This window comes from Meles meles, chromosome 10 (assembly GCF_922984935.1).
Source record: "Meles meles chromosome 10, mMelMel3.1 paternal haplotype, whole genome shotgun sequence".
NCBI lineage: Eukaryota > Metazoa > Chordata > Mammalia > Carnivora > Mustelidae > Meles > Meles meles.
The window spans coordinates 67,856,230-67,870,443 of NC_060075.1; the positions used below are offsets into that span (position 1 = coordinate 67,856,230).

Here is a 14,214-nt window from a genome sequence, read left to right on the forward strand (position 1 = left end):
AAAGCAAAAGAACTAACATTTCTTTCTCAATGGTATCTATTCTGTGGGGCTGGTTTCAGATTAATGTTACTATTTTGAAGAAAAAGACAGTTTTCTGCTGGCCCTTGGCCTACATTACTCCTTCATGGGCCATTGTCCTGGGTGCCTTGACTTAACAATTTGAAAGCACTCATAACTCTTTTTTTCATTGATTGACCACATTACTGTAAGATTGATTAAAAGTAACTTAAGTCTTGAACTTGTGCAGGAGTTGGTTGCTGATACCTTAACGTAAAATAAAACAATATGGTGAAGTTTTTAGTTGGTAAGCAGCATGGAAATCATATGCACGGAAACAGCACTGTCCAATTAAGTCCACATGTAACTATCGAGAACTTGAAATGCTGACTCGTCTGAATTAAGGTGTGTAAGTGTAAAACACACCAGATGTTGACGACTTAATAAAGGCAATGTAAAGTATCTTGTCAATAATTTTTTATACTGATTATGTTGAAATACCTTTTTTGGTGCATTGTGTTAAAATATATTTAAAGTTCCCTTCCCTTTTTCTCTTGACTTTTTTAATGGGCCTACTGGCATTTTTACAGTTCCATATTAGCTTACATTTCTGGACGGCACTGTTCTAAAAGTTTATGAGAAAGTGCAGAAAATTACAGGGAACAGGTAATAGCAGTAGGAAAAAGCATTGCAAGTAGGACCTTTGCAAGTAAGCCCAAGTCCAACAAAAATAGGTGGTAGTTTTAATGTGCTTTTTCCTGCTGGGAAAGTTAAGTGTGCTTCACTAATGTGTGTTTCCCTTCTTTCCCCTCTCTTTGAGTGCTTAGTGTGTGTTCCTAATGCAAGCTTAATAATGGGATTCGCTAAGTGGCATTAGGAAGACTGGTAAATGATTCACTAATGGACCTCTTGTGATTTTCAAAACAATTTCTCAGCCCATTTTTAACTGGTATAGAGGAAAAGATACATGGCTTATCAGTAGTCATCTCACTTAAATCTAAGTGAATTTCTCAAATATCTTATTAGAGCCTATTTGGCAAAGTGCATGGAAGGGACTGCATAGGACATTTCCAAGTTGTTTGAGTCACTATTAATTTTTGTTAGTTTGATGTGGTCTCATTAGAAAGCTAAACAAAGCTTTGGTTCATTTGGAACCATTTGGTTCATTTGGATGCAAACGCCCTGAGAGGATTGCCCAAAGTGACTGATGTAACTTGAATATATGTATATATTTTCTCGAGAATTTTTGTCCCAAATTAGGTTTGCTGCAAATTTGCAGTAAAGATAACCAAATAAGTTTCTAAGTGTGAGATATTTTGGTAAAACAACTGTTTTGAGCTGGTAGCAGCCAAATAAAATGGCCCTTTATTTCACAGTTGCGAATATGAAATTTCAAGGAAACATCCGTAGGAATCGTTTGCTTCTTGGCCTATAGGGATTGCCAAGTTGTTTTTCAGAGATGTTGGTGTTTATGTCCTATCTGCTTTGCTTTCCTATGAACCAAGACAACTTTAAGACAAATATTTGAGAACATTTGTGTCGTTTAGGACATTGGGATGGTGAACATTACGTATTTCTGTCAACTTAAAATGTTTTTTGTTATACAGCCAAGATACCTGATATCAGACAACATGCCTTTCTTTTTTCTCTTTAGAATTTCTTTCATCACGTTTGAGTAAATCACTTAGAGGTAAGCAAGAAGTTGTGAAATGCTTATAATGGTTGTATATCTTAATATAACACTTGAGCAATATGTATGATCTTTTTTTACCTGCTAGACTCGATGTGCATTTGGTATAGGTAAAGAAAGGATGTTTAATTGTCAAAGAGACCCGAGAGGGGACTGTATTAGTAATTTGGGGAGTCTCTTGGATTTTTGAGGGCTTCTGAGGTTCTGAGATGGAGAGAGTGGGACGGGGATCTCTCACTAGGTTGGAACCAGCCTGCATAGGTATCTGTCCTTTGGAAGTAAACTTTGAGTGTGGCCTGGCTCCCCCAAGCTCTAGCTGGCCAAATCCCAAGGTGAGAGAGATGCAGTCATTGACGGGGTGCCAGACTGCTATTACTGGATGGAAAGATCATGAGTCTTTTCTGAATACTTGTATGTAAATTAAATCATTCTCAACTCCTCTGTGCCTGCCAACCTAATGGAAAATTGCTGTAGACGAGATAGTTTAAATGTCAGTCTTTGAAGTGGTTTATACCAGTTTTTGGAATCAAGATTTAATACAGACTTGGACTGGGTATTGAATATTTAACTGGCCTGCTCTTTTCTCCACAGAAAGCCCATAGCCCCATTGCACCATGTGTGGGATTTGGGCCCTCTTTGGCAGTGATGACTGCCTTTCTGTGCAGTGCCTGAGTGCTATGAAGATTGCACACAGGGGTCCAGATGCATTTCGTTTTGAGAATGTTAATGGATACACCAACTGCTGCTTTGGATTTCATCGGTTGGCAGTGGTTGACCAGCTGTTTGGAATGCAGCCAATTCGAGTAAAGAAATATCCTTATCTGTGGCTCTGTTACAACGGTGAAATCTACAACCACAAGAAGGTAAATAAAACAAAACCAGAAGGTATCTGGATGTGATTAAACCTCAGAGCTAGTTGGTTATAATTTTTATGTACTTCATGTAAAGCTTTTTACTTCTCCAACAATTTCCATGTTCATTATCTCATTTGCTCCAATTATAAAGATGACGCACTGAGACCCAAGAAGTCAAATGAGTTGGACACACACACACAAATGAGGATTATAGTTCTTTAACTCTCAGCACTTTTTTTTTCCTGTTATGAATTTGAGTATTAATCAGAGCCTGTGTTTGATGCTGGGGATACAATAGTAGGTATGAGAGGTAGTTCTGCACTCTGAAGGAGCTTATTCCTTTAAAAAAGCAAAGAAGAAAAATCCCTGTACCTGTGATTGATATTCTGAAAATATGGATGATAGGGGAGATCCAGTGATCAGAGAAGACCTCTGGAGGAACTGCCACCTGAACTGATACCTGATGCACCAACTAGGGGGGCTGGGAGGAACTTCTCATGCAGAGGGAATAGCACGTACAGAAGTCTGAGGAAGGAAGCAGCCCTGGGATTGTCAGATGTGAACAAGGGGTAAGGCGGGCAAGGTGGTGTTGGCAGGGTGGACAGGACCTGATCAAGCAGGACTTGGTAAGGAGTTAGAATATCATTCTAAGAGCTGTGAAACGGGAGGATTTTAGGGCAGGTGTAGAGTTCAGTAGTTGAGAGGTCATCCTCCTTGTAGCTTTTATATGAGGCTGCCCTTAATGATATTTATTTATTTAAAATTATTTATTTATTTGCCAGAGAGAGAGAGAGAGCGTGCGCGCACAAGTAGGTAGAGCAGCACGCAGAGGAGGAAGCAGGCTCCCCGCTGAGCAGGGAGCCCAATGTGGGACTCGATCCCAGGACCCTGGGATCATGACTTGAGCCGAAGACAGGCACTTAACTGACTTAGCCATCCAGGTGTCCCCCTTAACGATATTTATTACGTCTGCATACTGCACCTAAACAGAATGGTGAGACAGAAGGGTGGCCAGAGGAAACAGTGAGGGAAGTGATTTTCTAGCAGCATTAAAATTGGAACAGCTTTCTAATCTGGGGAAAGCTTACTCAGGATGAGAGTGGTAAGAGGGGGGAAATTCTGACCCCAGGAAGCCACATTGGCTAAGAGCTTTCCAATCTGGAATTATTTGGCTAGTGTTTCATACATCTTTTAAATCTAAAATTTCCAAGTAATTTTTTGTTTGTCACCCTCCTCCCCAGCTTTTATTTTTGAGAATTTCAAACATGTATTAAAAACAAAAAACCCCAAAAGTGAGAACCTAGATTGTATAACTATTAATGTTTTGCCCTATTTGACTTATTTTTCTCTTTCTGTATATACACCTAGGCATTAATTTTTTGGCTGAATCATGTTAGTATGCTACAGGTATTGTGATACTTTACTCCTAAATATATAAGCACTTATCTCTTCAAAATTAGGGCATTCCTCTATCTAACACCAATACTGTTAAACCTAAGAATCAACAATATCATTTAATACTCAGTTCATATTAAATTACTGCGAGTTGGCCAAGAATATCTTTTTTAAAATTTTTTATTTTTTTGGCGAGGGAGAATGGAGGAAGGGCAGAGGCAGAGGGAGAGAGAGAATCTTAAGCAGATTCCTTGCCCAGCAAGGAACCCCACATGAGGCTTGATCTCACAACCCTGACATCACAACCTAAACCGAAATCAAGAGTCTAGATGCTTAACCCACTGAGCCACCCAAACACCTCTGCCAAAAACATCTTTATAGTTGCTTTGTTTTGTTTGAAGCCAGACATCATTCACACTGTTTCTTGGTATTTTTTTGAGTCTTGTTATGTCATGTCAATCATTCACAGATAAGGATTTACATTCTAGTCACCCTTTGGATGTTTTTATCTCTGGACAATGGCTTTTGCCATTGTTGTCTGCTTATAGGAATAATCTACACTTTTTTTTTTAAGATTTTATTTATTTATTTGAGAGGGAGAATGAGAGAGAGAGAGAGCACAAGATGTGGGAGGGTTAGAGGGAGAAGCAGACTCCCCACTGAGCAGGGAGCCCAATGTGGTACTTGGTCCCGGGACCCCAGGATCATGACCTGAGCTGAAGATAGTTACTTAACCAACTGAGCCATCCAGGTGCCCAGAATACTCTATTCTTAATAGGTTTCTCATTAGAGTAGTTTTTATAGTTAACTCAGCAGATTCCTTTCATACATTTCTTAAGAGCGTATTATACACAGGCATCATTTTTCTAGGTTCTTGAAATGATGAACAGGAAAAGTAAGAACGGATTTCACACCAGTGAGAGTGCAGGAAGGAACAGTTAAGACTTCTTTCTTACTAAAAAAAAAAAAAAAAAAAAAAAAAAAAAATTTTTTTTTTACTATGCCAAGTTAGTACCATATACATGAGAATGCTGGGTTGGGTTATGGCACTATTAACCTTTCACCTTAAATGACATAGGAAATACCTTGTTTAACTGGAACAACATTTCTGCTTTTACATATTTTATTTAGAAGTTAGAAAATGGTATTTCAAAAGTATTTTTATTCTAAATTCATCAAATATGTTGTATTTTCAAAAGCCTAGACATTCCATTACTTCTACCAGTCATCTAAGTGTATGCAGCGTGAGCAGCCAGAAATTTGATGAAAGAGGAGGATGGTCATTTTCAGTTTATGTGAAGTCTGCTGCAATGGAAACTCCGAAGCCCCTCCATTTATTTATTTATTTATAACAAAAAGACAATTTACTCTTGCTAATAAAAGACAGCTGGAGATGTGCTGGGCATGGAGGAAGAATAAATGAAAGAGAGGAAGACTGAGTTGAGGCTGGGGCAGGGAGGAGTCTCTGCGGGGAGCACCAGGGGTTTGCAAACAGCAAGTCGGAGGGTGGTGTGATAATCTGTATGGGGGACAAGAGAAAGGGGGCTTTTATCTCCATGCAGCTTTTACCCGAGTCGTTTCAGGAGAGTGGAAAGCGGTACCTGGGAGTCATTAAGCAATAACTTCCCTGCAGGGTTTAGCTCAGGAGCAATGCTGACTTGGTGGCAGTGGTGGGATAGATTCGGGAAGCCATTGCTCACCAAAATCACCGACCACGTTAGGGTATACTCATCCTTGAGATGCCTAAGCCCAGAAAGGTCCGCAGAAGACTGCTTTCCAAGCCCCACCTGCTAGTGCCAGGGTCTCCCCTGAGAGTCTCTCAGAGAAGGGGGAGGGCAACAGGAAGTGGCTCTGTAGTCCCTGGAGGCAGCCAAAGCCCATTTTGGGGGTCATTCTGTGAGCGCCCAGAGACAGTTTCACAAATCCTAGAGTGTGTGTAATTGTGAAGCATGTTTATAGGTCATATGTAGACAAACATAGATTGACTTTATGAATTTTAGAAATATGTTTTAAATATCAAAACGTGGGGTGCCTGGGTGGCTCAGTTGGTTAGGTGACTGCCTTCAGCTCGGGTCATGATCCCAGAGTCCTGGGATCGAGTCCCACATCGGGCTCCCTGCTCCACGGGGAGTCTGCTGCTTCCTCTGACCTTCTCCTCTCTCATGCTCTTTCTCACTGTCTCTCTCTCAAATAAATAAATAAAATCTTTTAAATAAATAAATAAATAAATGAAAAAGTAAATACCGAAACGTACCCAGGATTTCCACCTCATTTTGTTAATGTGAACCTCTTCTCTCTCCACTGTCAGCCAAAAATAGGAGTAAGTTCACAGAAAGAGCAACTCCAAGGTGAAGACCCTCACGGTTTGCAGTGGTGGTGGAGAGCCACAGGGTCCGGGTGTCATGTAATCAAACCCTCTCCCTGTGCGCTTGGTGTGATTGTGACTATCACTTTGCTGTGCCTTTGGGGCATGTGGGCTACTAATGTGCCCCTTTCATTTTGTCTCTCAGTGAGAAGTAGCTTTATGTTACAAAGAATTTGCAGAATTGTGACTTCAAACGAGTTATATTTTGATAATGCCATGATTCTTCTAAATCACTGAAGTGCATGCTTCTGGAACGTAGAAATACTGAACCAACTTTGCAGTGAAAAACTATTTGTGAATGCACACAGATTCTAACATGGTGATTTTGCTACTGTTTTTCAAAGCTGCAACAACATTTTGAATTTGAATACCAGACCAAAGTGGATGGTGAGATAATCCTTCATCTATATGACAAAGGAGGAATTGAGCAAACAGTTAGTATGTTGGATGGGGTGTTTGCATTCATTTTGCTGGATACTGCCACTAAGAAAGTGTTCCTGGGCAGAGATACTTACGGAGTCAGGCCTTTGTTTAAAGCCATGACAGAAGATGGATTTTTGGCTGTGTGTTCAGAAGCTAAAGGTAATTAGAGAATTTTTCTGTAGGTTTTCATTATTGCTCTGGTTTTATGTTTCCCTCTAGATCATATTTGCAAATCCCGTGGTGGGCAGTCCAGAGGTTTCCAAGTGACTATTTGTCAGTGCTTTTAGAATAATGTATCTAAAACTAATCTGTTCATGGTATTCCCTGGTTAAAGCTTTTTAATTAACTCCTCACCCCCCCCCCCCATAGGGGTTGTATGGCTCTGTTGCAGTCTGCTGGCTGGTGATGGGATCTGGGTCCAGTCTGGTCTTTGAATTTAGTATGACAGATTACTGGGCTGACACACTCAAATTGTAAATCATAATGAGCATTTGATAGGCTGTTCCTATTTACAACCGAACATCGATTTTGTATCAAAGATCGTGGTGGTGTCAATTTGGTTACTCACTGTGAAAACTTATTGAGGAAATTTAGATTATACTGTTAATACACAGTATATAGTAACTAGTAAAGGGGTAGGTGCCTGACTTAATGTCCAACTTTAAAGTACCTCATACTGGATTTATTTGCTTGTCAAAGGTCGAGGAACCACAGCTGTTTTCTTAAAATACCTCAAAGAAATGACGACCAGGGTGTCGTAAAATGAATAATTTCAAGTCCCTCTCCTTGCTTAGTGTATCTTTTGTTTTTATACTTAATTTATTATAGAAAATAGATTTTCTTGGGCGCCTGGGTGGCTCAGTGGGTTAAGCCGCTGCCTTCGGCTCAGGTCATGATCTCAGGGTCCTGGGATCGAGTCCCACATCGGGCTCTCTGCTCAGCGGGGAGCCTGCTTCTCTCTCTCTCCCTGCCTCTCTGTCTACTTGTGATCTCTCTCTGTCAAATAAATAAATAAAATCTTTAAAAAAAAAAAAAAGAAAATAGATTTTCTTGATCTGAAGTTTCAGCTAGGGAGAAGAAAGGGAACATTGGAGATTTTCCTATTGCTCTGAAATACTAGAAATCAGTGTAGCCTTGCTCAACATCTCTGTACCACTGTGACCTCTGTTGTAAGTAGAGAGTAGCATTGGGTTAATTTTCCCGTTTTGCTGATACAATGGACATGTGTTTATACGAAAAAGGGAAATGAGAATTTAGAGGACAGTAAGTTACCTGTGGGAGTTAGTATGAATTGTAGCGTGAGTAAAATTCTCTTTTGGAATTTGTAGGCCTTGTTAACCTGAAGCACTCCACAACTCCTTTTTTAAAAGTGGAGCCTTTTCTCCCAGGACACTATGAAGTTTTGGATTTAAAGCCCAATGGCAAAGTTGCCTCCGTGGAAATGGTCAAATACCATCACTGTAGAGACGAGCCTCTGCATGCCCTCTACGACAACGTGGAGAAACTGTTCCCAGGTACTAGAGCAAAAGCCCAGCGGAAATGATACTTTCCTGTCACAGAGCGGGTCACGTGTGAAGAGCTATTTCCTATTTAATGTGGATGTGGCACACTGGGCTTTGGCAAAGTCCCCATTTGAGCACATGTCCCCATGATAGATACATGAGTGTGTACCTCATTTCAGTAAATAATCCAGCCCAAGGTTTTCTGGAACCGTTTACTTACTTTATGTGATTGTAGGTTTTGAGATAGAAACTGTGAAGAACAACCTGCGGATCCTTTTCGACAATGCCATTAAGAAACGCTTGATGACAGACCGAAGGATTGGCTGCCTTTTATCAGGTGAAGGCTGTTAAAACGCCTAACTATACTGAATGCGTATTTAAGTAAATGATTTGTAGCCATCCCTGAGGTTTTGACGATGGAATATTGAGGATTTAATCTTTCTCTCCATTAGAGGATGAAAATGTTTTCCGTAAGTCGCATTTAATATTCATACTAATACAGCAACATCTGCTTACATCCCATTACTGGGATGAGCAAGCTAATAAACATTCTTCAGAATCGTGTCTAGTGATTTCTTTTTAACCAATTCAAATACTGTAACCATTATCTCAGGTTATATATATTAGATTGTTTTCTTTGACTAAAGTTGATTTTCAGTTTTTAAAACTTGGGGATTTTAAATGGCAAAACTCTCATCTTGGGGCTTCACAGGATTGTAAATCCTACCTGCTCCTCTTACGCAAGGCAGGTAACCCGTGTACTTCCGGTCTCGCTCACAGGGGGCTTAGATTCCAGTTTGGTTGCTGCCACCCTGTTAAAGCAGCTAAAAGAGGCCCACGTTCAGTACCCTCTCCAGACATTTGCAATTGGCATGGAAGACAGTACTGATTTACTGGCTGCTAGGAAGGTAAGACACCATCTCTGCCCATTATGTAATTCAGACAGACATATTAGCATAACAATCAGGCCCATAATTAATGATTCTGTGCTTATGTTCCTGTATTGACTCAGGTAATTATTTTAAATTTAAATATATTAAAATGGAATGAAATGCCTGTTGAATAACAGCAGTGTTGCACGCTGTCCTCTAGATCATTCTACCAAGGCCCTCACAGGCCTCATAAAAACCCAACGATAATAATTCTTCTTGAACATAAGGGCATGGTATAGTGGTTAAGACTGCATGCTTTGGAGCCTGACCACTGGTTGCAAATCCTACTTCCACCATGTAATTCCTCATTTGCATAATGGAAGTAATAGTATCTACTGTGGGATAGTTTTGTGGTGAAAATGATGTAATTTGTCTAAAATGCATAGGATAGAACGCAGCATGTAGTAAGTACCCTGTAAATGTTAGCTGTTTTTTGTTTTGTTTTTAATAAAGCACCGTGTGTTAGCATTATGGGCAGAGGGGACCTTGTACATATATATTCAGTGTTCAGGAGACCTTTTTACTAGTCTGGAAGAGCTTATGTAGAATGGAAGAGAAAGAGCTAGAATGCAGTCTCAAAGCAAGCTGATCAATGCTGAAAGAATCCAAAATAGCCAAAGAAAAAAGAAAGGGGGGGGTGGCATTTCCTTTAGGAATAATATCCTGAATGTAATATAAAACTTTACTGGAGGGGCACCTGGGTGGCTCAGTGGGTTAAGCCACTGCCTTCGGCTCAGGTCATGATCTCAGGGTCCTGGGATCGAGTCCCGCATCGGGTTCTCTGCTCAGCAGGGAGCCTGCTTCCCTCTCTCTCTCTGCCTGCCTCTCTGTCTACTTGTGATCTCTCTCTGTCAAATAAATAAATTAAAAAAAAAAAAAAAAAACTTTACTGGAGGGCCAGTGAGGGCCAAGGTTATAGTGGGGCCCTGTCAGGCTAGAGAGAAAGGAGGGGGGTCTCTTAGGGGTGTAGGGGCACACTAACTGTACAGTACTCTGGACAGTTAGGTGGACGTGTTGGAGTGGGAAGAGCTGATGGGCTGTCTGCCTCTTAGTTGAGTCGTGGCAGAGACTGGAGGAGGCCAGGAAACCTGACTGGGGAACCTTGTATGCGGTGGCCTGGAGAATCATTGCCTCTTATTTTGCCTGGTTTGTTTTTCACTCTTGTTAACTTACTATGTTGTGAACTACTGTCATGTTTCCTTCTCAAAGGCAGTTCTTTTAAGTCACAAGTATATGGATGTTTCTTAAATAATCAGGTGGCAAATCACATTGGGAGTGAACACCATGAAGTCCTCTTTAATTCTGAGGAAGGCATCCAGGTCTTGGATGAAGTCATATTTTCCTTGGAAACTTACGATATTACAACCGTTCGTGCTTCAGTAGGTAAGGTATTTTAGGACATTAAAAAATTTTTTTTTTCTAAAGATTTTATTTAGTTGAGAGTGAGAATGAGAGAGAGAGAGCATGAGAGGGGAGAGGTCAGAGGGCAAAGGGGACTTACCACTGAGCAGGGAGCCCAATGCAGGACCCGATCCCAGGACTCCAGGATCATATGACCCAAGCTGAAGGCAGTCGCTTAACCAACTGAGCCACCCAGGCGCCCCTCAAAAACATTTTTAATACTAAAAAAAAAAAAGGTATAAGGGTTAAAAGATTATTTCAAACAATAGTTTAAAACAAAGTACTTAAGAATAAATGCAAATAATTCTAGAATGGTTTTGGGCTATTTCATGGCAACAGTACAACTTCTACATTAGGTACATTAAAATGGCTTATAGATAAAAAGTCGTTATTTTAGAAGCCGGTTTATAAATACAGAGTTTACTCTAAGTAAAACTCAGTAGCTTCCATAAGCCAAACAGAGCAATTTTGGTGGAGAGTTAACGCTGATGTGAACAATTTCTCTCTCTCTTCCAAGGTATGTACTTAGTTTCCAAGTACATTCGGAAGAACACAGATAGCGTGGTGATCTTCTCCGGGGAAGGCTCAGATGAGCTGACGCAGGGTTACATATATTTCCACAAGGTAAGCATTCTGAAATGGAGTGAAATTGGTGCGAGGCTAGGGAAAGTGAACTGTTTGACTGCTTGCTGTCCTCTCTTGTCACTGTACCCTAACACTTGAGTGTCTTGTGATGTAGATGAAGAAACCAGATCCTGTCTGCTTTGTCAGGGAAGAAAGAGGTCTTCCTGGAGTCAGATAATCTGCATTCTTCAGGACTGGTTGAGCATGAGAATCACGGTTCTGATATTTCTTGCTATCGTGCGGCAGTATGGTTATTGCCCACAGTGTCTGTTTAATTGCCTGACACCAACCGTTTGGTGTGAAGGGAGGCCTGGTGTAGCAAGCAGGGACCTTGTAGCTTTTTGTCTTACCGTGCTTAGAGCAGAAATGTGGGAAAGAGAGAGAAACACAGGCTGTTCCGTGTGCACAAAGCCAAGCTGTTGGTGTATTTGTAACTTCACCTGCTTGTTTGTCAAACAGGCTCCTTCTCCTGAAAAAGCCGAGGAGGAGAGTGAGAGGCTTCTGAAGGAACTCTACTTGTTCGATGTGCTCCGGGCAGACCGCACCACTGCTGCCCACGGGTAACTCAGTAGCCAAGAAGCAGTCGTAAAGATAGCCTCAAAAATCAAACAGCTCGGTGGCTGATTATTTCTTTCAGTTGGTTATATGTTGCAAAGTAGAACTTTTTAGAGAAAATGAAGCTCTTCTCATTTAGAGTGTTACTGTGGTTCTGATGAGGGGACTGTAGGTTTAGACAGACTTTCTGCCTTTAAACACAGCCCCACTCCGCTGCCATCCGAATGGAGAGGGAAGGCAGATGCAGCTCTTTCTAAGCCTTTTTAAGAGAAGTAAAAATCACACACCCCCGTGAAACAAGTGTTGAGTGCCTGTTGGATGCTGTGTGGTCACAGGGCGGTGAAGATCCAAGAGGGCTGATTGGATTCCAATAGGTTTCTACGAGACCATTTCTGGATGACTAAAGTTGTCGCTTTTTTGCTAGTCATGTTGGAGAATTCAAGACTTGTACTGTACATGATAGAAAACTGACATCAAATGTCTTAGTTGCTTCTACCAAATCACACTGAGGTTGGGAAATAATAAAATACGGTGTGGGGAATGAACTGAATCCATGGTTATTATCATATCCATTTGTCTTAACCAGAGTCACCGGGATTCAGGAAACATAATGCAGCCTTTGATGAAACACTATAGATCAGTGGTTTATATTGAATGTTGTATGTAAACTAGTTATTTAGTAGTCAACAATTTTGAATTCTTACAGTTTTTAGTAAGATGAGAGATGGGCTCACCTATAAAAGATGTTGAGACAGAAAGGTATAGGAAAAGTACATTCTCAATGATCTGGTCACTCATGATTCTTGCTTTATTCTGCTTTTTGAGATGTGCACTTAGTTGTTTGTAGAAGGGAAAATCAAATTATTGTCAGTTGGCCTCACTCCCTAGGTAGTAAGCATCCCGTTTTGAATGAAGATTTTTGCGTTCATGCAGTAGTGTAGGATAATCAGGAAGACTGCAAAAATGACTTTACCGTCTTAACATTACTTAGAGGCTGATCGAATTGCCAAGAAACTCTCAAGGACAATCTGAACGGACAGGCATTAACTCTCCATTTTGATTTAGATTTTCTTTTTTCCTTTAAGCCTTGAATTGAGAGTCCCTTTCCTGGATCATCGATTTTCTTCCTATTACTTGTCTCTGCCACCAGATATGAGGATTCCTAAGGTAGGTGAATCAGTCCAAGATAAAAAACTGTCCATTGATATCAAATATATTCAGAACTTTTACTGACATTCCTTTGTTTTCATGTCAGAATGGGATAGAAAAACATCTCCTGAGAGAGACCTTTGAGGACTCCAATCTGATACCTAAGGACATTCTCTGGCGGCCAAAAGAAGCCTTCAGTGATGGAATAACCTCAGTTAAGAATTCCTGGTTTAGGATTTTACAAGACTATATTGAACACCAGGTATAATGTCTTTAAAAATATTGTCTGGAAGAAGACAATGTGGAAATAGAATTGTAATCGCTGTTCATTTTGTGTTCAGTTTAAATGTGTGTGTTGGAGAAATTCTCAGTAAACAATGCTTTTGTAAGAATTTCATAAGATTTAGATAGCATGAAGGATTATGTAGTAACGTCTAGAATTGAAAGAGCAAGAGACTTAACCATTATCACTGACCTTCATTTACCACATCATTGCGTACCTGCTAGGGGTCAGACATTAATAGGCGTGAAAGAATAAAACTCAGAGCTACCCTCTGTTATAGACATTCACAAAAATGTTCTTTAAAAGTCACTGTAGCTGTGTATATTCTGGTATTTTAGCATTTTCTAAGTGAAGGGTGATTCAAAGGGTCTCTTGAGCAATTACAGTCGTGCCTTTTCGTATCTTTGGTTGTTGCCATGGAGCCATGTTCAATATAAGGGTTTCTATGCCATCTAAAAACCATTTTGTTTTTGTGCTCTTCCAGGTTGATGATGCAATGATGGCAGCGGCAGCCCAAAAATTTCCCTTCAACACTCCTAAAACCAAAGAAGGCTATTACTACCGTCAGATCTTTGAGCGCCACTACCCCGGCCGGGCCGACTGGCTGACCCATTACTGGATGCCGAGGTGGATCAACGCCACTGACCCTTCGGCCCGCACTCTGGCCCATTACAAGGCAGCTGCCAAAGCCTAGGTGCCCTCTGCACTCAGCCCTGCAAGGACACGCTCCTCTTGTGAAGGGTTGGGGGCTCCGGGGCAGGAAAGGGAGTGGCAAGCATCAACCACTCAGGCTCGTTGGGCATGAAAAAAATAAAGTCTTAAATCAGAACCATTGCTGTAGTTACTTCTGCTCACACAGCCCCTTCAGAAAAGTAACTAGAAACTGAGCAGCTTTTATTGTTTACCAGTAAGGTAGAGAGTGAGCCTGGGGAAGGGGGGAGCTGGCTGATGTTTGCAGGCGCTCGCAGCTGTTCTCAGGCTGCTTTAGAAGACTTGGGCCCTGTGCCAACACAGCTCCCTTCCCATCCCAGCCTCCTGTTAGTG

General features: G+C 41.0%; 1 protein-coding gene across 15 annotated transcripts in view; it reads left to right on the forward strand.

The window, feature by feature from the left end:
• The window catches only part of ASNS (asparagine synthetase (glutamine-hydrolyzing)), a 152,293-nt gene extending 138,294 nt beyond the window's left edge, over window positions 1-13,999 (forward strand). For 12 of the 15 annotated variants that reach the window (XM_046021458.1, XM_046021463.1, XM_046021466.1 and 9 more), the window contains 12 exons: window positions 1,652-1,687; window positions 2,279-2,550; window positions 6,646-6,883; window positions 8,053-8,238; window positions 8,462-8,563; window positions 9,007-9,134; window positions 10,415-10,541; window positions 11,077-11,183; window positions 11,643-11,743; window positions 12,824-12,905; window positions 12,994-13,149; window positions 13,655-13,999. In XM_046021458.1, coding sequence (XP_045877414.1) covers window positions 2,302-2,550; window positions 6,646-6,883; window positions 8,053-8,238; window positions 8,462-8,563; window positions 9,007-9,134; window positions 10,415-10,541; window positions 11,077-11,183; window positions 11,643-11,743; window positions 12,824-12,905; window positions 12,994-13,149; window positions 13,655-13,864 — 1,686 coding nt within the window. In that variant the 5' untranslated portion in view covers window positions 1,652-1,687; window positions 2,279-2,301 and the 3' untranslated portion in view covers window positions 13,865-13,999. Of the gene's footprint in view, window positions 1-8; window positions 403-422; window positions 883-1,604; window positions 1,688-2,278; window positions 2,551-6,645; window positions 6,884-8,052; window positions 8,239-8,461; window positions 8,564-9,006; window positions 9,135-10,414; window positions 10,542-11,076; window positions 11,184-11,642; window positions 11,744-12,823; window positions 12,906-12,993; window positions 13,150-13,654 lie in introns of those variants that run through there. The other 3 variants (XM_046021472.1, XM_046021471.1, XM_046021470.1) reach the window with 3 other exon arrangements.
• Window positions 14,000-14,214: the final 215 nt, after the last annotated feature.